We start from the raw sequence: 26,462 nt of genomic DNA, 5'->3' as shown, positions 1-26,462 counted from the left end.
TACTACTCTGTAGCCTAATTTGAATTGGGTAAGGTTCACACACAAAAAAAACCCATTACAAATATGGTTGAGCATTACATGATCAGATATGATTGCATCAATTTATTAATTTATCAATTCATTTTCTGTTTATAACTAAGTAATTAGGAAAAATAGGTTTGCTATGATGCGCCGCAGAATTTGAGTGTTGGCTTTCGGAGTTTTGCTGGGGTTCTGTTCCTTTACCTCTTACTGAGAACGACTTCCACGTGACGGGATTTGACCGGAATTACCACAGTACCGGTTTCCGGGAAGACTTTCAGTCCGTCCGGCTCTGCGGACTCAAGGAGAGAAAGGTAATGAAAAGCTTTTACGTGTAATTTTTAATTTTCTGCTCATTTACTACACATATAGTCAGTGACTGTGACAAATATACACAGAGAGGTCATTCATAAAAATATCTGTGTGTATACTCGTCATCGTGCTGGTTGTGGTGAGTGTTAAAATTGCTCATTATGAGTAGTGCTGTTGGGGATTAGCTGCTAGCTAGCTCGCAGTTAGCATCACCATCCTCAAACGACGTGTGTGTTCTGGCTTTAACTAATTTAACACTCCAGTAAAAGAAAAAAGTAATGATAAAAAAACACGCAAGTCCCCAATCACGTGACGTACCAGTACCAATTTTTGGTTGTTGTTTCCATCCACATGTTAAAGCAATCACAACGTGCTTTATTGCCCAATCTTGTAAACAATCAGAACGTCAGGCTAGTTTTGTATTATGACAAATAAATCACTGTTGTTGAGTCCATGTCTTACGTTTCCTCGCTGGATAAAATTGTTGGATTGTTTTTGAAAACAACTTTGTCAACCCCTCTTGATGTTTACTTTTGAGTTGAGCTGAATACAACAGATTCTAGTCTCCTCTTGTGACCACTTGGGAATGTGTGTTGGGAATAGATTTTCGATAAACGCAACAAAGTGTGCACTTGTTCAACACGTAATGGTTTCTGTTGAGACGATTGCTGGGCGGATTTGTGGGTGTTTTTTTTTAAATTTCATTTCATGACATTTGGTACTTTGTGGGTTGACAACCCCGAGAAAGGTGGTATTACACTGTATATAATGTGCAATGGTAGATTCTTATTGCTGCTACTCTCCCATATGCATTAGTTGTCCTTTCGTTGGATACGAAGAAGTTGTAAGAGCAAAGTGTGTCGACAACAGCAGGCGTGCAAATTGCACTGATAGCATGGAAAGCATGTGGTTAACCATGTCATGCCGCAGAACTGTCTATATAGTACCTTCTTACATCATGTACAGTAGCACAGATTTTTGTAAATATACACCGGGTACTTATTCGGTGCTAAATATATCCACCATTCGTTTGGCTACAAATAGACACGCCCATGTTTTGCAGAAACAAACTCTTGAATCTTGAATTACCACTGGCTGAATTAATCAAATAAATCAGGATTACTTTGCATCCATGTCATTAACAAAAAAAAAAAAAGAAAAAAAGTAGTGCGTCCATGTAGATCACACGACCACCCACTCTTAAATGTAAAGTGATTTTTGAAATTACATTTTAACAGGTCTAAACAAATGCTTAAAGCGACAAACTGTAGAAAAATTAATTCAATGTAATCTAGTGGTCAATTTTGGAAGTGCAAGCAAAATGTCATTACAGACGACTTATTCCTCAGGTGGTGAAGTGCATTACATTTGTCATTGATCCAGCAAATTTGTGATTGAGTGATTTGTCACCTTCGGGTATCTGTAGCAGAATGATGGCAGCGAAACAAGGTAAGGTGAGGCACGACCAATGAATCATAATTAGCAATTAGTAGACCTACGGTTTTAGAAAAAAAAAAAAAGTAAGTTGATTTGATAGAACATATTTTTTAATGATTACTGTATTGAAATAAATCGTAGGTTTTTAAAATGCATGAACATTGAAAAATCCAAAATTCCGAATCCAAATTTAGTATCTTATGATGTTTCTCCATGTCATTTAATATTTCCAAATGATGAGGCAGACTCCGATTCCAAATTTAGTATCTTACGATGTTTGTTCATGTCATTTAATCTCCAAATGATGAGGCAGATTCACTCACCTGTATGATGCAGTGCAGTGTTTTGCTCAGTTCACTGCTTTTGTTAAGGAGCCAAAAGAAAAACCTATTGTCTTATTTGCATGGTGACCATGACAACAGCCGATTGCAACACTACTAACAGCGTTAAATATGTGTGTTTTTTTGGAGGACACATGGGGCATAACACCTCATTCACATTGAGCGGACTGTCATGGCTTCTTGTGGAGAAAAAAAAGTTGTTTTTATTGAGATTGGCCGCTCTACCATCCAGTAGTGTACAATGTTTTTAACAATCTGAACTGAAAGTGTCAAGGAAACATGTAATGTATGTATGTAATGTTCATCAATCAATCAAGTGTGGGTATGGGCCGCAAGTTGGTTGCTTTCTTCAAATAAGTGAATGTGTCTGAAGTAAAGTGAAGTTCAAGTAGTGTACTATCTTAGGTTCATGAGAGGGACCTTATGCAATAGTTGAAAGTGCACACTTTGGCAGCAGCGGTGCTGGGTGTCTATGACACAGTTGTTGAGAAAGCGGCTTACACTGTCTCAGTTGTGGTAATTGCACGTATGTCTACCACAACCATCCCCAGTCATTTTAAACATTATCCAAAATATGGCTTTTCTTGAATGATTAGTTTCACAGATAACATAATTGTTGACCAGAGTTTATGAGTGACAACTGTATCTGCCCAAATAAATGAAACATTTACATTGTTAACAAAGCTGTTATCTGTCTTTAGGAGAAAATCTTGAAATCATATCTTCTTACAGATTCGTACATGTAAGTATGTAAGAGAAAAACACTTCTGCATAACATCCCTCAGTTGAAAGTCAAATGTTTTCATTTTTTAATTTAATTCTGTTTTTTTCTTAAGATTTGTACAGAGGTGCACATCCCCATGCAAAACTCCATGAAATGAATAAAGCACCACAGCCTGTAACAGGACCCCCCTCCAATCCCCACCCCGCCCCATCCCCTGGCCTCTCACAGGTAAGGAACTGTTGGTGAGGTAATAATAGTCATTGTACCGTTGAAGGACATTTGACTGCCGTAGAAATACAGTAATCCCTCATTTTTCGCTGGGGTTACGTTCCGAAAAGAACCCGTGATGGGTAAAATCTGTGAAGGAGAAAACTTTATTTTTTTCACCATTATTATACAGGTAAAACATAGAAACCAAAGGTCAAAACCTGTTTTCAGGCCCAAGCATTTGTTTAACAAAGAGAAGTAAGCAATTTCTTCCAGATAACTACAGTAAAATAATCATTTTAATCATCAGTACGTACTGTATAGTGCGTTGATCCATCCGTCCGTCCGTCCGTCCGTCCGTCCGTCCGTCCGTCCGTCCGTCCGTCCGTCCGTCCGTCCATCCATCCATCCATCCATCCATCCATCCATCCATCCATCCAACCCCACCCACCCAATCATGATAATTTCGTTTAACCTACAAAAAATACTGCAGCGATCGATATTCATAAGAATGAAAATGTTGTCCTCTGCAGTTATAAAATAGTACGACAAGTTTACAGCAGCTGCTGTGTCGTTTACATCCTTGCACATTGCTTCAATTTAGTTGGTGTTAATAGATTTCTCCTTCTCTAAATATTCTTCCCTTTTTCACTCCCTATTTTACCTGCATGTGTCCCACTTTGCTCTTGTTGATATCGCCTCTTGTCATTTGCAGCCTTCTTTCCCCAGTGGTCTGCCTTCTGTTGTGTTTGCCACCCCACAAATGAACCCAACACCACAGGTAGGAAGGAATACTAAAATGTTCTTTCCCCTGAAGTTCATGTGCCACCACAATGATGGACACAAACCTCTATATACAGTCGAAGAGTTTTCAGTGTTTAAAACAATACCAATAGGTACAGTGCAAACTAAAAGGCTGGACAGTGCGACTTCTGGTTCTGTACCAAAGTTTGACATTGAAATATGTGCCACCCCTTTACAAAGGTCCATGAAAATTTCTGTGTTTTTGCCTTAACCCTACTAAAACCCAATACAGTGGTACATTCTATTCACTAGTTTTTTTTTTTTTTTTCTTTCGTTTTAATTTTTTGTCTTTTGTTGCTTTGTGCTGTGAGCTCAAATTTGAGGTACAATGATGGTGAGCATAAAATACAGCGCCACTAGATGGTAGTCGAAAACACCGCAATGTCCAGCCATGCTGTAAAATAAAACCAGCAGCCTTAAAAATAATCCCCCCCCCCCCACACACACACACACACGCACGTCTCGGAGGGCTTCACATACCCACAGTTGACAAATATTAACGACACCCCCCAGATCGTAACCCACAGGAGGGCAAAGCAAAACTAAAAAAACATCTGGGAAAAATAAGAAACCTTGAGAAGGGTTAGGGTTAGGGTTAGAGCAGCCAGGTTGCAAAGGATGCCGAATGGGCAACCTTTAACACATAATGTAATACAAAACAATAAAAAATATGGCTGTGTGGTCCTGTACCAAGTGTGTATCGGTTCACGGACCGGTGCTTGGGTAACACTGCTATACAGTCATTTAGTGTGTACTGCTTGTCACAAGTCACTGCTTGGATCCGAATGGATAATGTTTCTGGCGGCTTTGCTTTGACTAACTGTGGTGGGCTTTACTCTCAAACTGTCCCACCTTATTGCTTCCAGTTAATGCAGCTCTGTGATCTTTGTTTGTGCTGCTAAAGGGAAGCTTCAGATCTCTACAGGTAATTATTTCTTCCTCCTTTTACTTTCACCTCTATCGCCATCTTGAGGATGGGCTTTTCTGGCTTGGTTTTATTTGGCTGGCTACAACAGCAGCAGAATATTATTAACGTTAAGGAGGAAGCTTTCTGTCTTCATGCAGTCAAATCATCGATTCGTGAGCCAACAATAAAGCCATCAGGTTGAGGGAGCCTACTTCACGTGGCCTAGGGCTAATTAATTAAGTAATGGTTTATCAAATGGGGCCGTTTTGTTTTCACTTTTCAGAAAGATAACCATACAGTTATAAAGAATGTGTACCTCCTTTGTCCCGTGTTGCAAACTCAAGTTTCTCTTCATGTTTCTCCACTTGCAGTAATATGGCTTTGGATTGACTCGTTGGTGTCTGTACTTACTTTGCTTTCTCTTCCTCTGTCCTCCTGTCTACCCTCTAGCCCTACTATGCCAACAGAACAAGTTTGCCTCCCAGCAGCGGGCCTCGATGTATTCCACCCAGTAGTAACCCTCGGCCTGTAGCTTCCCCTCATGTCTACCAGCCGGCCCCTGGTTCCCAAATGATGATGATCCCAGGACAACAGTTGCCCTTCCCAAGCTCACCACAGGGGGCAGCATATTTTATACAAGGACAGGTAGAAAAAAAATCCTGGGAAGGGGGGGTAGACAGTTTGAAAATTGTAACTTTTAAAACTTTAATAAAGGAACATTACCATCTTTGGCATCAGCTACTTTGGGCACCTCAAGAAGTCTCGAGAAGATAGATCAATTTCTTACCTCTATAGTGCTAATAATTGAAAACCATGTTGATTTGAATTTTTATCCAACTAAAGATGATGAAGACAGTTCTGCTCAATTTTTATTTTTTTTTTACAACTTATTTTTAATATCACATGCGGTACAATTGCTATGTTAAGAACAAGCTGGGGCAATTGCGTCATCACCTGGCCAGTCGCCTAGTGGTGTGATACACCGTTAAAAAATTGAGTTCCTGGAGATAATGCCCAACATTTTAAGATACAATCGTATCTTCAGGCTCAGCAAGCACCCAAAACAAGAATGTAAGGGTTGATGTATCTCCATACGAGTAACATGGCTCCACCTGCCCAGAAAGTACTATATTTCAAGCTGATAAAATGGTATTGGTGTTGAAATAACAGAGCGGGAGCGTTTTATGAATATTAAAGAATTACAGTTTTAATTTCAGTGCCGATACAAGTATAAGTACAGAAGTACCGTGTTGATGCTGATCCCAATACTGGTATTGGTGCAGACTGTACACAGTAATTGTGAATCACTTTAGTACTTTATGCAATTTCTCTCAGCTTGACCTCGTATTATACTTTTAATTTGTAATTTTGTTTTATAATTTTATTTTAGTACCGTTCCCCGACCTACGTGGCCACACCCCAGCAATACTCTGTACCAGCTGGAGCTCCAGGTTTCTACCCAGGCACAAGCCCGGCTGAATATGGTAGTTATGGTAAGTGGATAGAGCCGTCTGCCTGAATTGTACGTGTTCGTTTTAGGTTAAAATAACTTACATTAATCTCCATGATACCCCAACCATACATTGGCCAGCACCAGATCCCAGGGTGGTCCTTCAACCATTAATTCATTTTTTTAACTGGTTATTGTTTTAGTCCAATTTTAAATCCATCCGCTCGCCTATTTACTAGTTGATCAAATTCCCTTTGATTGCCGTCATAACTGCGTGACTTGCTAGCAGTGAAGTAACTAAAGAAAAAAGCAGTGTCGACGTGGAATTTGTTGACTGCATACAGTTATTGCCACAGCGTCTGGAGCAACAGAGTGCAGGAAGAATGTAAACATAAAAATGTATGTTGCCACTGGCCACTTTTATGGTAGCGGTATTTCTTAGTAGGAAGCAAGGTTTCGCCTCAAATGACATTTCTCCTACAAGCTGGTCTGTCTCAGGACGAGCGCTAACAGTGTGACATCAAAAAATACAAATACTGGTACATGAAGCAAATTTGAGCCTTCACAATTTCCCGTCACTATTTAATTATTCAAATTCACTGCAACAAATGGTAATTTCACCATCCCAAAATAATGGCACAAGTCATTCCTCCCCACAAAACACAAAAAAACAGAACCAAATACTTTTTTACTGATAGAGTTTTTTAGCAGATGTGGCCAATATCCCGAGTAATGTACAGTACAAGGAAGGCAAAGCAATTTTTGTCAAAATATTGCTTAGGTCGGGCGGCTTGTTGGTGCACTGGTTAGCACGTCCGCCTCACAGTTAGAAGGGTGTGGGTTCAATTCCACCTCCAGCCCCCCCTGTGTGGAGTTTGCATGTTCTCCCCGGGCCCTCATGGGTTTTCTCCGGGCACTCCGGTTTCCTCACACATCCCAAAAACATGCTTGGTAGGACGATTGAGCACTCCTAATTGTCCCTTGGTGTGGGTGCGAGTGCGAATGGTTGTTCGTTTCTGTGTGCCCTGCGATTGGCTGGCAACTAGTTCAGAGTGTCCCCCGCCTTCTGTCCGAGGACTGCCGGGATAGGCTCCTGCACGCCCGTGACCCCTGTGGGTACATGCGGTATAGAAAATGGATGGATGGATATAACTTAGGTCATTATTTTTTGGTGACAGTGTATTGAAAGGAACAAGCATTATCAAAACAATCCAAATAAGAGAGAAAATAGTTTTTTTTTTTTTAACAAACATTTGCCGTATTTTCCGGACTATAAGTCGCAGTTTTTTTCATAGTTTGGCCGCGGGTGTGACTTGTAATCATGACCGACTTATATGTAAAATTATTAACACGTTATTACATTCACACATTACTTACTTGCTAGTATAGTTGATCACTTCACATGTTATTTTCACTTTAAACCGCATGAGGCCTTACTAGGCCTGTGGAATAATTGGAGCCGCAACTGACAATGAGTCTGACTTCAGCGCCGCATGTACTTCCGGAGTTATCAGCGGCGTTGTTTATATGTGACACAGAGGACAAACATTCCGATGGATTTAATGATTTGGAGTGACATGGATGGTTTGATAAACGTGTTATTTATGTTATAGTTATTTGATATACAGTTTACATATAGTTATATAGGCCCGTGGAATAACTGGAACCGCTACTGACGATGAGTCCGACGTCAGTGACACAAAGGACGAAGATTTCGATGGATTTAATGATTTGGAGTGACATGGATGGTTTGATAAACGTGTTACTTATGTTATAATTATTTGAATAACTGTTAATGTTACGTCAGGTACGTTCTCAGTTCCTTGTTTGTGTTTATGTAACGTTAGCATACCGTATCGTTTGGCCTGGTGTTGCCTATTCATGTCTGTTCTTAGTGAAGGATTTTGTCAAATAAAGTTCCCCCAAAAATGCGATATATGTTTTTTTGTTCTTTATTATATTTTTTGGCTGGTGCGACTTGTACTCCTGAGCGACTTATAGTCTAAGTTTTTGGGATGTGTAGTTATTTAATGCAACTGATCAGTCTTAGTAATGTAAGCAAGAATGACTTGCAGTAATGGAGCTGCATTGAAGGAGCTGCTCAGGTCAGAGGGAGGAGTAAAGCTGAGACATGCTGGAAGAGGCAGAACTTAACACTGAAAGAAATCATTTTGAGTGGACACCTGTAGAGGGGGCAGGAAAAAGTAAAAAGGGGCATTCAAAAGACCCCCCCCCCCTCCTCCTTTTTGCAGACTATATGCAATTTTGCACTCAGTTAGACATTCAACATGGGGAATCGCGGGTCTCACGAAGAAGATGACTCTCGGGGTAGGTGTCGTCAAGATAAAGGCTCTCTCTCTGCAGCCCACCCCCAACGTTGAACTGCTCATGCGCTTGTGCTTAATGATTCATATCTCATGCTTCTTATTTACAGTATTGGGACACTGTCCAAGAAAAGTTTCATTCCTTCTTCTGGCTTTCTGGTTGTGAGCATGCTCTTCGTCTCGCCTGGTCTGTCCTTCCCTCCCTCGTGCAAACTATCGCATGTGGGTTTTGACTATATTTAGGCTGTGTTGCTCTTGGTCAACAATGCAGACTCAGTAATGTGAGTTGGACTGCAATACTTTCAGTGGTGGAGTCAGAGTGTGCAGTTACTGCTGAGCTGAAAGGGAGGCCTCTTTGAACACTTTGTACGCCACTACTTCCTTGCCTTTGACCTCTTTGAACATTTTGTACGCCACTACTTTCTTGCTGAACTGTTGAGGCCATTTACAAGGCCAGCTAATATGTATCACTGAAGAACAGAATGTCTTGTTGACATTATTGACCGTCTGAGCCAACAGAGGTACTTTGAACTTGTGTTTGTGTGTTTTTATCATTCTGGTGTGTAGGTAAATTATTTCCTTTTGCTTTAATTGATTTAAAGTATGCATAAGGTTTAGTAGTAAGACGGTGGAGTTGGAGTTGAATAGTTACGTGTAGAGAGAGTCTGTTATGTCACAGGCCTACCTACACTATGGGCCTCCTGGGTGCTCTCAGGCTTTTCAAAGATTGCATACCGATACGGTTAAAAACTTTGAAGAGGGTTTTCCATTTTACTCATGCTTTGTGGTATAACTCCCATAATGAGCAATTGTAAAATGAGAGACAATACAACTTTTGATTTAGGCCTAACTGTTTTAGTATGAATGAATGCATTTATTTGAAACATCTTTAAAAAGAAAAAGAAAAAAAACAATAGACAGATATCAACAAAAAAGGAAACAAAACAGGAAGAAGTGAAAACTGTTTAACTCCTATCTTTTTGTAATTTAAATTATATAACATGAAATGTAATTGCAATTTTACATAGAAATACATCATTTACATTTTCAATGTAGATTTTTTCATCCATCCATCCATTATCTGTGTTGCTTGTCCAACGGGGGTCACGGGCGTGCTGGTGCCTATCCCAAAAGGCAGCAGGCCGGGGACACCCTGAACTGGTTGCCAGCCAATCGCAGGGCACAGAGAGACGAACAACCATCTGCACCTACGGGCAATTTGGAGTGCCCAATCGTTTTTGGGATGTAGGAGAAATGTAATGTGGACTGAGCAGGGTGTCAAAGTTTTGATTGCTCCAAGGATTTGCAGTGTTGTTCATTGATGGTTGCAGCTTTAATTGGCTCATTTGTTTATTACCTACAGAAATGTTATTTTTTTTTAATGGTTTAAGTGGAATGAATTTAACCACTGCTCATGCTATTTTTTTCCTTCAGATTTCTGAAAGTAGTCTTTGTCTTTTTATAATTTCTTTGGTTACCTGGAGATTTTAAGATATTTTGATCCAGAGTTTGATCTTCTGGTTATCACATTGTTTTTGCCAGCACACGAAAATCCAAATTTGACTGTTAATTTTCAGAATACTTGAGCTAAATTCAAACGCTTTCACTAAATAGATTGTTTCGCAAGTTTCCAGATGTATTCTCCTTAAGCTTGGATAGAAGACCATCCTTAACCATGGCTGGCAGTGAGAGGGCTCAAGTAAAATAATGCAGTGCTGTCGTTGATATGTAAATTATTCAGATAAAATGTCCTGTTCCACAAAAATGTTTTTGCAGCTCACATGAATGATGAAACTTGATTAATGGTGTTCTGTCCGATCCACAGCCGGGGCCTACTATACAGCCCAGCCTCAGTTTACTCCCACAGTGCAGGCACCAACCGTCCTCATGAACCCTGCCCCTCAACAGCAGCAACCACCACCACAGCCTCCGCAACACATCCACACCAAACGGGAACGTAAACAGGTCAGTGTTCTACTAAAGGGGATCACTGTGGTAATTGTCAAACCTCCATTTTATTTCCACAAAGGTATCTATGTATTTCTTAATTTAAATGGAGCCTAATTGGGAATATTAAACTTGGAATTTTTTCTTCACAACGTTAACAGGGCAGAAATATAAATATATTAATTTGATGCTTTACTCAAGGACAGCTTAGCAGTGCTTGGGAAGATTTCTGGCACTTTTCCAGTAATCAGTCCCATTCTCTATATCATGGGACAACAAGAGGACTTGAACTAGAAACTTCAGACCAAGTCTGAACAGCTTTATCAGAATCATCAGTGCAGTAAGCCTACATATCAAACATGTGTATACACACAATGTAAGTACAAATCTTTGTGTTTTCAGTGGTTCACCCATATATTAATAAAAATGCAGTGCAATTCAATAAAACCCAGAAAAAGCGAAGTAAATCTTTAATTATTTCAGGAGTTCTCCCATACGGTCAGAAGCTTTAATTTTGGGATTTGTTTTTTGTTTTGGTGCTGAATATTGGCTACAATACTTTTTTTGTACAATGATATTGATAGACTGCGATTGGCTGGCGACCAGTTCAGACACCTACCGCCCTAAGACATTTGAGATAGGCTCCAGCATGTTCACGACCGTCGAGTAGATAAACGGTTTGGAAAATGGATGGATATTGACAGATCATGTAAGCTAAAATTCAGCCAATAGAAATGAGAACATAAATATTGGCATATTCATATTGTCAAAAGTAAATATCAACTCAACTTGGGATGGTCGTGCCGGGTATCATTTTTATAATGAAGAACTGCCAATATTAAGGGAAAATTACCCTCAGGCAAAAATTACCCACATGCATTTCACCTTAACCTGACTAGATTTTTTTCTGTTTGATCTTTGTTCAATTTGAAATGAAACTAAGTATATTTTTTCTTGAATGTTTTTCAATACCATGAATTTCTTATTGTAAATGACTCATGAGGTAACTCGCCAATTGAACGATCCATACGTCTGTCCATCCTTCAATCTATTCATTCATGCATTCATGCATTCATTCATTCGTTCAGTCATTCAGTCATTCATTCATCAATCCATCATCCGAATCGCTTTTCCTCACTCAGGCCTATAAATTGTAAATCTGGGGTTTGGTTGCATTAAGGTTATATGTGGTGATTGAAACAGTGGTGAACTTGACTGTAACCTGAGTTGCTGTAAAACTATTCCACTCATGTCCCATTTCTAGAGTGGCTGGTTTTTCCTTTACTCTGTATATATTGCACTGCTGCAACCCCATCTTATGTAATTCTTTCTTTCACAGAGCAGGCCCTACAATTTCTATTGTCAAGCTTTTTAAATACCACTCTGTAATGTATTTGTCGTTCAGTATTTTTTTTTTAAATCTATATATGAACCTATGAACCTCTTTCGCTGGCAGTTTGACATTTGTACATGAATATCTGCAGTGCGTTGAGCTCGTTCTTTTGCCTTGAGACTTTGACTGGGTCCCTTTGGTCTGCTTATCAGTGACTGCTGTTGCCTGGGATTGGACTTTGACTTGGTCCAGGGACAACCATGAGAAAGAAAGCATATGAGAAATAATGTTCCACATCTGCTTGAGTTTGTGAGTGTGCTTCAGTATTAGTATGTGCATTCACATCTCAAACTAAAAATTTTGCATTTCAGTCTTGAAAGTTCTGGCCATTTCCTTTTTGTGCTACTGACTGAAAACCGAGAAGTAATCTAAAAAAATTATTATATGCGCAAAGAACCACAAGACTCTGAGACTGGGTAATATTTTGTGTCAGTATGGGTGTTGTACAGTGTTTTTGATTTATGCGACAACCCAGTCGCTGCATGCAAAATCATTAGCATTTTAATTGTTTTTCTAACCTAGTGTTATCTATCTTGCTCTCACTTCATGCCAAAGTGGAAAAACTAGAGGGGGAGGTGCTGTGGGACATGTCAGCACATTGCTCAGCTCCACGTGGCCAACTATCCCCCTCCCCTACTGATTTCTATGGCACTCCCACTTCCTCTTCTGCTGGTTTCCTCTGTTCTTGTGTAAGTTTGCAGCATGTCGGCTCAGAGTGAAGAGAGAGCAAAGAGGTTTGTTTTTCTAGTATCAGCTCATTTGATTGTAACCTTGCCTCTCTTGAATTGCTCCTATTCTGTAATACTGCTGCGTCCCCGACTTCCCTCGCGGGCCCCTTTAACTGTCTGTTAGTCTCTGTGGGCGGGAGTTGCACATTCCAATGCCATAGCTTTAGAAGGCCAGTGGCCATCCTTTTTTCTCTCTCCTCCCTGTTCGAATCATCAAATGAGTGAAAGAGTGAGGGAGTGAAGTTCCCAGCTAGTCTTAGAGCCCAGCCCAGCCCTCCTCTGCTCAGTTCTCAGCCTGGGACAGTTAAGATTAGCTAAAACGGTTCACCACACGCCTGCTTTATGGTGTTTAATGTCAATCCTGGAACTGGCTGGAGCAGCCATTCCACTCCAGGGATGAGAATACTCTGTTAGGAATAGCTACCAATGGACCGGGCCTAGCAAAGGTTAGTAATGGTAAACAACCATTTTGTTTTTTGGAGAACTTTTAGAGGGTCTTTGTTGTGCGTTATATTTGCTCAAGGTTAAGTTTGACATTTTAGTCTCATGACTGTGCTTGTCACTTTTTTTAAGTTGCATTCTGGCTCATACCAGTTTCATAGCAGCGCTGACTTGCTGGAATAAGCATGTAGCGAGTTAGTGAGAGAGCGCGTGAGGGAGTGTTTAAAAAATGTTTATGTGGCACTTAATGTGAGAGTGATTACACGTCAAAGTTTTTTTTTTTCTTCTCTTCCTAGCTGCAGAGCAGTCTTTGAATGCAAAATTGTTGTCAAGTCAGATTGCGACCTGTCCTATGACAAAATGTTCACAGTCCACCCAAGGCTGGAATGGAGTTTGGCATTTCAGTTACAATAGTTGTAGGACGTTATACATGTGATTTTCATTGGTGTTTTCTATGTTAGATTGTGACAAATGTAATGGCCACTCACTGATAAAGCTTGTGAGTCATAGGGCAGGCAGGAAAAGCTGAAGATTATTATTAATGGTTGATGAGTGATTCTTGTCTGAAGTATGACAGTGCTACCCCGGCAATATTGATAATATAAATCTTCTCAAGTCAAGTATGCAGTATATGTGAATTATTTCCTTATTTCTTTCTTTTGACTTTGCATAACTTTTCTGATTTCCTCTATCTTAGATCAGAATAAGAGACCCAAAACAAGGAGGCCGGGACATCACAGAGGAGATTATGTCCGGTGGCCGTAGTGGTTCTACCCCAACCCCACCACAGGTAGTAAATGTTTTGACCTAATTTGACTTTACTGTTTTTTTACCCTCCTCTTTTTAAAGATGATTTCATCAAATAGTATGCTCTCTGCATTGTTTTTTTAATAATAGGCATACCTAAACCATTTTGTGACCAAAAATGGCCATTACTTTTGGTTTCTTCAATCTCACACCAACATTTTTGATTCTTATGTTTTACAGACTGCCATATCAGGATCAGACGCAGGATCGGTCCAGGCCAACGGTGAGAGTACCCCAGCTGCAATTGCTCCAGCGGAGGTTAGAGCAGGTGAGTTCCATATGTAGACACTCTGCTATACTCTTAACCTTGGAAGATTTAGGTGCAAATAACATCCTCAGGTTACACAGATAAAGCAGCCATGCTGATATCCATGTTTGTACTATTCAAAACTAAGAAATATATGAAGACTTAAAGAAAACTCGCTACTACCTGTAGAGAGACCTTTTGAGGAGAAAAGCATCAAGTGATGTCAAGCAAAGGTTAAACAGTGAATTTTGTTCAGTTGCTCTAGTAGGATTTTCTATCATTTCTTGAATTTTATATGTGGAATAAAGTTGAGCATAAATGATAGAATATGCCTGTTGGTGAGTAACAGAAACATATAAAGAAAGAATTGTTAAATCCGGCAGTTCCAATTAGATTTAGTTTAATAGATTAAAAATGAAATGCACTGCCTGATGTTTACACTTGTGTAGTTGTATGCATATTTTTTTTTAAAGATGTGTACATGTCTGATATGGATAACTTCAAAATAGATGTAAATACAATTTAAAAAAAAAAAACAGATAGAGGAACTACATTTGTACTATAGCAATTTGTTTTGCACTTGGCTCCACAGAGAAAACTTAACCCAAGTTTCACACATATTTTATTGAGGGTGTTTCACGTTCAATTTGACGAGAACCCAAATTATACAACATATACATGAACCAGACCATCCCAAAATGTAAGAAAATGTCCAAATATCCAAGTTTACGAGCACTTAAAAATTGCCTGTTGTACATAAAATGGAAAAATCTTGGAACTGAACGGTGTCGGTGACACATTGTTACAATTTTAACAATTCTTTTCATTTTTTTGACATTACAGATGACAGTGGAAAACCTTTGCTGCCTTCTTTGTCACCACCTCCTGATAGTGTTCAGGGTGACCTCACTCTTGCAGAGGCTCCCTTCTCTGACATCAACAATAAGCCAGCTACATCATCTTCATCATCAGAAGCACTTGAAACGCCTGTCAACACTATTTGTATTTCTCCCCCTGCGTCCATCGTTCCCATTACAGACAGAATGTATGCTCCCAGAGAACTAAGCCCCGAGCCCCAACCTGCACCTGAGGTGCCTGCCTATCCTGCACCCCTTCCCGATTTTACGCCTACCTCTGCAGTTAAGGAAAACCTAGAAAGAAAAGCTAAAAATCTTGAGGAGGTAGATGTGGTGATTAGAGAGGAGATACAATCAGAGAATGCTTCTTCTTTTCTGGACACTTCTCTCACACGCTCCTCCTCCACGAATGGTGTGGCTGAAGATATGCCAGAAATCCCTTCGATCAGGACACCATCTACGAACCAGGAGTCTCCTCTGGAGTCTCCCATTGCTCAGCCAGAAGAACTCTCTCTTTCCAATGGTGTACCACTTCCATCCCCGCAAGACATGGTGACCCCTGTTACTCACACAAAAGCGTGTGATGACAGCCCCATTGCTGAGCCTGATGTTTGTCTGCAACCTGTCATTAACCCCCCCAAAGCCATCAATAAGCCAGTGCCTACGTCACTTGTTGAATCAACCACAGCTCCTGTTGCCGAGTCTGTTTCTACCGTCAGTCTGGAGGCTCCTGTTGAAGCAATCACCCAGGCAGCATCTTCCCAGACCGAGGGTGAACAAACAGTTCCTCCCGTTTCCCAAGACACCGATAAAGTCACCCCGATGCCTCAACACAGCATTGGAGGAGCAACGTCACCGCCACTGGTGGCCGATTCAAAAGATGACCATGACCTAGAAACACTGAAAAGTCCTGCCCAGAATGTCCTCAGTGCTCTTGTTGAAACTCCAATGCAAGGTGTGTCACTTACCACTTCTTTACTGTATGCATTACATTTCTGAGTCACTGTATATCACAGTTTTTTTCACTTTATTGAGTGCAAAACATGTCCAACGCATTCTTTATGATACGATGACTATTATCTATCTTTCTGTAGCTGCTGTGTCTGTACCAAAGAAAAAGAGAAAAATTAAGGATTTCAATAAAAAGGAGATAGTGGGAGATCTATTGGATGCATTTAAAGAGGTGGGTGTATGTTCTACTGTTTCTATCAGAACTTAGAATTAAAGTCTGTGCACATAAAATTCAATGAAAATACAGATATGTATTATTATAGTGTATTATTTAGTGGTATAGAATGTTTGAACCAACTCTGAACCATTCACATTTTTTGCCCATTGTTACAGGACATCGTACCACCAGAGCCTGAGGCTGTCCCGACAACATCAGCTGAAATCCAACTTCCTGCTCCATCTCCAGCATCAGAGTCCAATGACCTAACTTGGGAAGACAAGGAGGACAAGGTGCATGCTGAGAACATTCAACCAAACCTTACTGAGCAGACAGCGACAAATAAGGAGTATCAGTATAAAGAGGGTGGGTCCATTGTCCCAGTTGCTGCTTTTCTGAAAATATTTGTTATGTCTAGTTTACGTATCTAAAAATTGCTTGAAATGAGGAATAGTGGTGATTTTAATCACCGTACAGCAATAGAAAGCAATAGGTAAATTCAAAGCACAATTTAAATTGTAGCTAGTATTTGACGTTGCTCCTGATATAGGAAGATTTTATGCCCGGAAAGATGGTGAGGTGATATTTTAAAGTATAACTATTTCTTCCTAGATGACTGAAATTAATAATAGTTTGACATGGTATTTCCCAAGCCATTTTAGTACTTCACAAAACTGGCCTGGCAAACCAACAAATGAGAATATTTCCAAAAATACAAATACCGAGCTAATGACAATAATCTTGTTTCAAATACCATAAATTTACCTACTCAGCGTAAGATCTAGACCTGTTTAATTACACACAAATTTGATATGTAGACCTTGCAGCAAACCATAACTTTCCACGTACTATATAAAACAAAGTTAATGATTTGTGATTCCTACAAATATTCTATTTCCAGAACAATGGAAGCCAATCAATCCAGAGGAGAAGAAAAAGTATGACCGAAAGTTTCTTCTGGGATTTCAATTCATCTCAGCCAGCATGAATAAGCCTGAAGGTCTTCCTGCCATCAATGATGTCGTCCTAGACAAGGTAAAGCCACACTAGTGACTTACAAAAAAATCTGAATGTTTTTAAAAAGGTAAAAAGGTGATGAGTTGTTTTTACTCAAGTATGAAAGTATGAAGTATGAAGTATGAAATGCCACCATCCAAAAGAAACGTATTACTTATTTTAAGATTTTTTTGTATTCATTTGTCCCCCTTTCAAATGCGTTTTGAACTATATTTGTCTTGCAGCCATATAATTTGTATTGAGATGTGAAACAATGGTGGAGTTGGTATTTCACACATTTGTTGGTGTGTGGTGTATGTGTGTGCGTGAGTTGTATGGTTTGTTTTGTTTTTTTGTTTGAAACCCTTGAAAACTAAAAACATGCGAGTGAAATGCAAGAAAAAAAAACTGGTTAAAAAAACGCTTATTCACATGTTGTTGTTTTTTTTATGATCAATGCATACGTATTTCTGTTTAGGCAAACAAGACTCCTCTGCGCCAGATTGACCCCAGTCGGCTGCCCGGAATGAATTGCGGTCCTGATTTCACACCATCATTTGCCAACCTTGGCCGGCCAGGTGTGGGAGGAGGAAGTAGAGGACCCGTAAGTTACATATGTTGGCCCCGAAGATCACAGACCAGCAATTTAGTACTGTTGTCTGATGTTGTTGTCTGATTATTGTGTTATTTTAATTATCCTTCGTTCTTATCTGTTTTGTTAGCCTCCGGGCATGGGTGTAGGCATAGGTGGCCCGCGCCGGTCTCAGCAAATGCAACGGAAAGAACCGAGGAAAATCATTACAAGCATGTCGCTCAATGAGGATGTGAAGCTGAACAAGGCCGAAAAAGCATGGAAGCCTTCGATGAAAAAAGGTGCGCGTGGTGGTTTAGCAGGAGAAGATGCTGCGGAAAATGACCCTGAACAACTCAAGACACAGGAATTATTTAAAAAGGTCCGCAGCATCCTCAACAAACTGACCCCTCAAAAGTTTCAGCAGCTAATGAAACAAGTGACAGAACTTACTATTGACACGGAGGAGAGGTTAAAAGGTGTCATAGACCTCACCTTTGAAAAGGCCATCTCCGAGCCAGACTTTTCTGTGGCCTATGCGAACATGTGCCGCTGCGTTATGGGGGTATGTATCAACAGCTAATAATGATTTTTATAATAAATGGCTATAGCAATACAAATTCTGATTTTTTTCAGCTAAAAGTCGAAGCCACAGATAAGCCAGGAGACACTGTGAATTTCCGGAAGCTGCTACTGAATCGATGCCAGAATGAGTTTGAGAAAGATAAAGATGACAATGTGATCTTTGAGAAGAAGCAACAAGAGCTGGAGGCTGCAGGGGTATTATGCTACTTCTGTAACATACTTGTGTAACGTGTTTTTTTTTTTGTTTTTTTTAACGCAATGTACACTGTAACTAATCTCTTTTTTTTTTTTTTTTTTAACCACATCTTTGTCTACTGGACATTCCATTTCTATCCCACAACAGGATGAGGAGAAGCAAAAGTTGATTGAGGAACTCGAAGATGCTAAAAACAAGGCTAGGAAGCGCTCACTTGGTAATATTAAATTCATTGGTGAGCTATTCAAACTAAAGATGCTCACGGAAGTAATTATGCATGAGTGCATTGTGAAGCTACTAAAAAACCACGATGAGGAGTCCCTGGAGTGCCTGTGCAGACTGTTATCCACCATTGGAAAGGATTTAGACTTCGAAAAGGCCAAGGTACATCACACACTTGTAACTCAATTCATCAGCTTCAGCTTACAAAGATGACAATGTACAAAACAAAAAACTAATGTGTCGTAATGGTCTTTAGCCTCTTATGGACCAGTACTTTAAACAGATGGGGAAAATAATAAAGGAAAAGAAGACCAGCTCCAGGATCCGCTTTATGTTGCAAGATGTGATGGACCTTCGTCGGGTAAGCACTCCAGCAACTTTCTTATCTTATCTTTCTCACAGCATGCATAGACCTTGTCATCTGACTCGAATTAATGTCACTGCAAAGCCTTATCAAATTACCAATGATCTGTCACTGTCTTGGATGATACTTTCAGTTTTGGTGACAGCATTAATTCTATGTTAATTCTCTTCCGCTATTTCAGCGTAATTGGGTGCCTAGACGAGGCGACCAAGGCCCAAAGACTATTGACCAGATCCACAAAGAAGCTGAGATGGAGGAACACAGAGAGCAAATGAAAGTGCAGCATGCCCTCAGCTCCAAGAAAGAGTCTTTCGGTGGTCCAGGAAACAGAATGGGTGGAGGAGGCCCAGGCAATCGTGGAGGATCTCACACTCCTGGTCGCGGCGGTCCACCACAAGATGATGGCTGGAATACAGTTCCCATCTCCAAGAACCGAACTTATGATGCCAAATTAAAATTTCCAAAGGTTCTTGTCTATTATATGCATGTATTAGCTTTCCACCATGCATCCAACACAACCACGCAATGGAACATTCCTCACTGAATTTTTTGTTTATTTTATATTCTTTGGGGTCTTGCTCACGAGCAATTGAGCAGTAGTTAGAATACAAAATTAGTTGATCTCCACATTAGGGCAATTAAACTGTCCAAATCCTGGATAAACATAGATAAACCACCAATTCTAAATTAAACCCCATGCTGAAGCAGCTTTTTATTCAGCTTTTTTGTTTTCTGCTAGAATTTTGGTTTTAATCAACAAACTGTTTTTTTCAGGCACCTGCATTTGATATCCACACTCCGTGTCTCGCTCCAGGAGGTAAAGGTGCGTTGAGCTGGGGCAGGGGCAGCAGCGGTGGCAGCACCAACAAGCTTCCAGATTCTGGTAAGTCCCCCTGTTAGGTATGTCTGGAACCTCATTATGAGAAAAACAAGATATGAGTATATTGTTTTTCCCCCAGGAGCAGAATTGGGCAGTCGTCCAGCTACCAACAGGTTCTCTGCTCTGCAACAGGCCTCATCAGGTACTTCAGCAGAGTCAGACAAGCGGGTTCCTCAGAGGTAAGAAAACTGTGCACAACTGAAGTTGGAATGTCATTAGAGAAACCTGCCAAACTTGTTATTTTCATTTTCTTTCCTGAATACCTCAATATTGAAAAAGGGTATACGTCGTTCAGTTTCCCGCCTGAATTCTCTTCCCATGTTTTCTTTTAATCTCGTCCCTATACAGAAACAGTTCAAGTCGAGAGCGAGGAGAGCGCTTTGACCGCTCCGACCGCGCCGAGCGTGGATTTGACCGACGTGATGATCGTGAGCGCAACAGGCCACAGGTTGCCGCTACACGTACCTTCAGTCGGGAAAATGAGGAACCGAGTCGGGAGAGAGAGCGACGTGGGTCAGCAGATCCAGTCCGCAAAGTAGCCAATAGGACAGATGACAGAGATCGTGGCAGTAAAGAGAGAGCTCAGAGCCGAGACAAAGGTATCTGACTAGACTCTATCTCCCATTCATGCTTCTGTGTTCCACTAATGCCGTCTTAGCAAGCATGATTTTAGTTTAATGCCTGGTCATTACATTTTGTTATTCTTTTGATTACATAAACAGTGAGGCGGGAAACAGCCGCCACTCCTCCTCCTCCTCTCCAAACCACTACCCAGCCTGCCTTGACTGTGGAAGAGCTAATTAAAAAATCCAAAGCCATCATCGAAGAATACCTCCATATTCTTGATATCAAGGTAAGATGAAATACAAATGTCTCAGCATGCACTGACAGCATGCATTGACAGCCAAGGATATTGTTCTCTGTCCCCACAGGAGGCCCTGCAATGTGTGCAGGAGATAAACTGCCCTCAGCTATTGTCTGCCTTCGTACAATTCGGACTGGAGTCCACGCTGGAGCGCAACACCATTACAAGAGAGAACCTAGGTCGACTGATGCACCAGCTCATTAAGACAAGCATTCTCCCGACAGAGCAGTATTATAAAGGGTCTGTATGGAACCTCAAGTCCTTACCATGCATGGTTAAAGTGTACCCGTGGAGCTCAGAAGAAAACATATACGGTTTATCGAGAAAAACTATCCAAATGCATTTTTGATTATAGTGGTTGTATTAAAGCAAGCTGAATATAGCTCTCTGATACTGTGTGATATCTACTTAAGTTGCAAACTCCTCATTTATAGCATTGTCCTTTTTTATGTAGGCTTCATGAAATCCTGGAGATAGCTGACGAAATGGCGATAGACATCCCGCACATCTGGACCTACCTGGCTGAACTAATCACTCCCATGCTGCATGAGGGAGGGATCCCCATGGGACACCTCTTCAAGTTAGTCTCAGACCTTTGCACCTCTTTGAATGTTCAAAGATAAAATGGATGTGAACGCTATTTGTTGGATTTTACAGGGAGATTTCAAAACCTTTGATTGCTCTGGGCAAAGCTGGAGACCTGCTTGTCTGTATCCTCACTTTACTCTGCAAAGGGATGGTAAGCTCATTAATTTGACACCACACATCAAGTAGAGTTGGATATTCATTTATGTGTCACTTCTATCAAACAGTCAAAGGAATTTTTACATTGATAAAATGATATTCTTTCCTCATTAAGTCTATCATTCACAAGTCAGGCAGGGAGCAAGCATGAAAAAAAAAACCTAAGTGTGTGCTGGGTCATCTGCATGAAGATACTTTACATAAGCTAAATCCTGTTCTACGATTTACTCATTTGTCATGAACCTGTAAACGGTTGTCTTGCTTCAAAAACTGAGAAACCTATCAAAAATGGTAAGAATACCATACTTAGAATGTGGTTTGTGTCTATTTATTTAATGCAGGGGTCTTGCTTAAGGTACCCTGGTGGCTTTAGTGTAAAAGGCAGATGAGTGATAAAACGGTGTATTGAATATTTTGTATTAATGTCCCGCAAATAGAGCCATAACAAGGTGGGCACTATGTGGCGGGAGGCAGAACTGCAATGGAAAGACTTCCTCCCTGAGGATGTAGACGTCAATAAGTTTGTGACAGAAAAGGTAAGGGACGATGACCACCGACTTCTATCTCCTCCTCTACCTACCATGTTTTCTCTTTGATTCATCTATTGCAATTGACACGTGGTTAAAGATTTTACTTTTCAGAGTTCAAATCACTTCTTGAAATGGTAACAAGGTAACAATTATGTTTTCTTGAAGAATATGGTGTTCACACTAGCTGAAGTATCTGAAAAGAGTAAACCCAAGAAGATGAGTTCTGCAGATCTGAGCAAACAGCTTGAAAGACTGATCCAGGACAAGGCTGACAACAAAAGGATGATTGACTGGATTGAGGTTTGGATTCATTTCTTTTGGACGTTTATTAACATTTGATTTCCATTTATTCCATTCCTGATTATGGATACAGTAGTCATTGAATTGTAATTTTATTGGATCCCACGTTTTTTTCCCTCCCACATAATGAGTTAAAGATATAACCCTGTTTGTACTGATAAATTAAATGACAAAATTCAAATGTGTTTAACCTTTTACTCGTTTGTTGTCTCCTTTATCACATTTTGTTGTCTCCTTTATCACTGTCACCCTGGGGGCCGAACCCTCAGATAGAAATTAAATAGGAATCTAAATATGGCATAACACTCTTATTTGATGTTCATTGTTTATATATATATTTTTCCATTTCTGAAGGCGTTTTTAGCCTTTATAGTCTCTGTTTTTGCTGTTGTTAGTTGCTTTAGTGTGGACCACCTTTTTTCTTTGAACCTCATTATTATAGAATCCAGTCACGGGACAGATTGGACAGTTTGGCGAGCTGGATTTGGGCAGTTAATGACAACTGGTCTATGTGTTATGTCTTTTAAGTTGTATCTATAATAAATGCTGATTCTTCTTCAGTATTATGCGAAGGTGCTAAATTTGTTATTGTAATATTTTATGCGGATTAAAAAAATGTTTGGGGTTCAAAGAGAAATGTAGTCATGTGCAACTTTGAACATGCAGGCGACTAATAGTGGCAGCGTTGTTTTTATCGAGTAGTTAGTTTGTGAATGATGCTTGCTGAAATGGTGCTCATGTTTAAGCATTCAAATGTTTCTTGTAGGCTAACCTGGATGAGCAGCAGACCTCTTCCAACATGTTTGTCAGAGTACTGATGACTTGCATCTGCCAGTCAGCAATCATCTGTGAGTTGCTTTTTGTTTAATACTCTCCACTCAATTGTTGGATGCATAATTAACCGATTAAGTTACGTGTCTTTGACTTTTGTCAAACGTACATTCAGTTAAACTGCTCGATGCTATCGACGCTGTATGTGAGCTGTAACGAATGTCCTGCTGACTTTGCCTTTTGCAGGTGAGAATCCCTACAAGGTGAATGAGGAGATAATCAATCAGAGGGCCAAATTGCTACAAAAATTCTTAAAGGATGAACAGATGGAATTGCAAGCTCTCTATGCCTTACAGGCTCTAATGGTGCACATGGAGCAGCCGGCCAGTGAGTGACTATACAAACTAATCCATTTGCCGAACTTATTTATCACTCAATTGTTCATAAATGTATTTTGTTTGGTTCTTCAACCTGACATGAATGTCTGTGCTGACATGATGTCATGTCTCTTGTCCCATCATCAGATCTGCTGCGAATGTTCTTTGACACGCTTTATGATGAGGAAGTCATCAAAGATGATGCTTTCTACAAGTGGGAGTCGTGCAAGGACCCCGCCGAGCAGCAGGGCAAGGGCGTGGCCCTCAAGTCTGTCACCGGCTTCTTCACATGGTTGCGCAAGGAGGATGACTCTGACAACAGTTAGGGGCCTCTGCAGTGTGACAGTTGGGCTGGTACGATTTTAATTGAGATCTTTTCGGACAGGACATTAGGAGGCCGAGCCCTTCTGCAGAAACAGAAAAAAAAAAAAGCAATACAAAAAAAAAATCTTCAACTAGGAGAGATTGTATTATTGATCGAGCGTTCGATCATGCCATTTACTTTTATTTTTTTTCTGTGCAATTGAATGTCCTAATTCTAATGAATCTGTGTGATGAGAACTGAGAAGTGGAAGATAATACCATTTACCTTTTTGACTGTTTGCTTCAGAGTTTGATTCTTACCTTGAAAAGGCTTGCCCTCATCTCAGCAATACTATGCTGACAAATGCATATAAAAGTCAGAGGCTATATATTTTTGATGATGTCATCCTTTTTTCATGGCAACGGCAACAGCGAGATGTTGCATTTGGTGTTTGATCTACATGCCCATGACTTTGACTTTTTTTTCTGTACTAATGATTGGCGTGTTTTTTAATAAAAGAAAAAAAATATATATATAAAGAAAGATGGACATTTGAGAGAGGAGAGTTGTAGGCTAGATTTGAAGACTAAGCGCAGATTTCACAAGGAGAGTGTCACCGAGGAGACTCATGATGAACATTAACCGTTTTGCTGCTGGAGATGATCAATGATGATGATTATCATAATGATCGATCGCCACCCTACTTTACTTAGCCTCCGCTGGATCTGTGTTACTGTTTGTTTGTCTGTACTTCACAACAGAACCTGAAGACGCAAGCGAGAATGAGGACACGGCTATGCCTTGATATGAAGCGTGGAGTTTTTTTTAAGTAAGATGCTGTTATTGAAACTTGAAAAGTTGAATAATTGAAACACCACTCTATGAAAGTAAAATTTAAAAAAAAAAAAGTTCAACAGGACAAATCCGAAGGCCTTTTTTCTTATGTGAGTGGAAACGGATTTTAGGAGAGTTCTGTACATATATTATAGATATTTTATGAGTTTGCCCCCCCCCCCAAAAAAAGAGAGAATACTAATGTAATTTTCCTTTCTTGTAAAACAAGTGGAATTTTACCCCTGTATTTATTTCTCTCCTCAGCTGGCCAAAAGTGCTTGTAATTATTAAATCAGAGTACAGTAATTGATTGCCGTTAAGACAAAATGTGTAAATAGTTCTTTTTGTTTTACTTTATTAAAAGAGATATTTAATTAAATAAAAGTATGCCTCTTTTCACATCTCAAACTGGAAGAACTAATAAAGATTGTTGCAAATACAAAACTCTTACACTCTTGTCGTATTTCATATATATATATATATATATATATATATATATATATATATATATATATATATATATATATATTCTCTCTCTCTTTATATCCTATACGGTATTGTACTGTTTGTTTATATTGCTATATATTCTCTCTCTCTTTATATTCTATACTATATTGTACTGTTTGTTTATATTGCTGGCATGTTTCATTAATTATACTATCAACGCCAACGAATAGCAAAATCAATTGTGTAACTTTTTCCAGCTGGACAGCATTTTTTTTTTTTTTTTAATTGTCATCAAGTGATAAATGGGCTGACTAAATACATTTCCCTTTTGCAGATGCTGGACCGTGGTAGCTGAAATATTGACGAATTATTTGTTTTTTAAAAATAGAGGAATTGGAATATGTCATACTACGCTACACTCACTAGAGAGCGGTGTTGCGCTTTACAAATTACAGTACAGTACTCTGATGCTGAAATGTGGGTTAAATAATGTCGTTTGCATTTGTACTTTTGTAAGGTTTCAACAATTTATAGTTTACGAAGATATATCTATATTAATATTGTGTGCACCAATTCAAAAACCTGTGCCTGTGTCATCTTTTTAAACATGTAATCCAGTGTTAAATAAACTAAACCAGAATATTAGAAACATGTTTTTCCATACTAGTACACACAACAATAATGAAAATGTAATTAGATGAATCCCTCTCTGACCTTGTCTTTAAAATGGAGAATTGCATTGATAATGTTATCACTTTTTTGGTCCAACTGATAACGTGCCCCATTGAGCACAGGTGTGTATGTGTGTATTCCTATCAATCTGTTTATTGACTGATAACAACCTATGATTACGTAAGTGACAAACTCCATTTGCGCTTACAATCTCTATATTCCTACACAATACAGTATAATGAGATCTAATACAAAAGCTGTATCAGACATGCATTCAGAAAAAAAACCCACTCTGAACCGCTTAGCCTCACTAAACTAAATTCATATTAACGCTAAAACATGTAGTATTTAATGTTCATTATCGGCATGGAGTTTGCAATAGTGGAGAACTTTTCTGCCTCATAATTGCATGAGCCAGACACAATATCAAAACAGCTCTAAATATGAGATCCAACTAAACTGCTCTAAAATACAATTATAAAATATTGTGAGATTAATGACAGCGTCATTGAATGGTGACGATTATTTTCTGTGGGCAGAATATTTGATCACAGCTCTAATTTTGGGTTATATCCAAGAGAATGAATTTTACAATAAATACCTTAGCCAAACAAAAATATGGTATTTATATTGTTGTTGTTTTTTCTTTTGCTTCGTCAAAATGTCTGATTTTTGTAGGGTAAAAGTAC

The 26,462-nt window shown here is 39.6% G+C and overlaps 1 protein-coding gene across 7 annotated transcripts; it reads left to right on the top strand.

The window, feature by feature from the left end:
• Positions 1–252: 252 nt before the first annotated feature.
• On the top strand, positions 253–24,833 carry LOC125972913 (eukaryotic translation initiation factor 4 gamma 1). Of its 7 annotated transcripts, XM_049726962.1 has the most exons (32): positions 253–335; positions 2,813–2,853; positions 2,948–3,063; positions 3,758–3,823; positions 4,751–4,771; positions 5,204–5,398; positions 6,144–6,246; positions 10,353–10,492; positions 13,734–13,826; positions 14,024–14,111; positions 14,934–15,902; positions 16,042–16,130; positions 16,292–16,481; positions 17,017–17,150; positions 17,590–17,715; positions 17,834–18,247; positions 18,319–18,462; positions 18,611–18,847; positions 18,942–19,046; positions 19,231–19,515; positions 19,824–19,932; positions 20,009–20,108; positions 20,278–20,528; positions 20,652–20,782; positions 20,862–21,034; positions 21,249–21,374; positions 21,452–21,533; positions 21,976–22,074; positions 22,234–22,368; positions 23,135–23,216; positions 23,386–23,526; positions 23,664–24,833. In XM_049726962.1, exons 3-32 carry the CDS (start codon positions 2,989–2,991, stop codon positions 23,840–23,842), a joined length of 5,082 nt encoding a protein of 1,693 aa, XP_049582919.1. In that variant the 5' UTR covers positions 253–335; positions 2,813–2,853; positions 2,948–2,988; the 3' UTR covers positions 23,843–24,833. The 7 variants fall into 7 exon arrangements, with proteins under 7 accessions (XP_049582919.1, XP_049582920.1, XP_049582921.1 ...); XM_049726963.1 differs by lacking the exon at positions 4,751–4,771; XM_049726964.1 differs by lacking the exons at positions 3,758–3,823; positions 4,751–4,771.
• Positions 24,834–26,462: the final 1,629 nt, after the last annotated feature.

Source organism: Syngnathus scovelli, chromosome 7 (genome assembly GCF_024217435.2).
Source record: "Syngnathus scovelli strain Florida chromosome 7, RoL_Ssco_1.2, whole genome shotgun sequence".
Taxonomy (NCBI): domain Eukaryota; kingdom Metazoa; phylum Chordata; class Actinopteri; order Syngnathiformes; family Syngnathidae; genus Syngnathus; species Syngnathus scovelli.
Note: the sequence above shows the minus strand (reverse complement) of the source record. Positions and strands in the feature narration are given on the sequence as shown.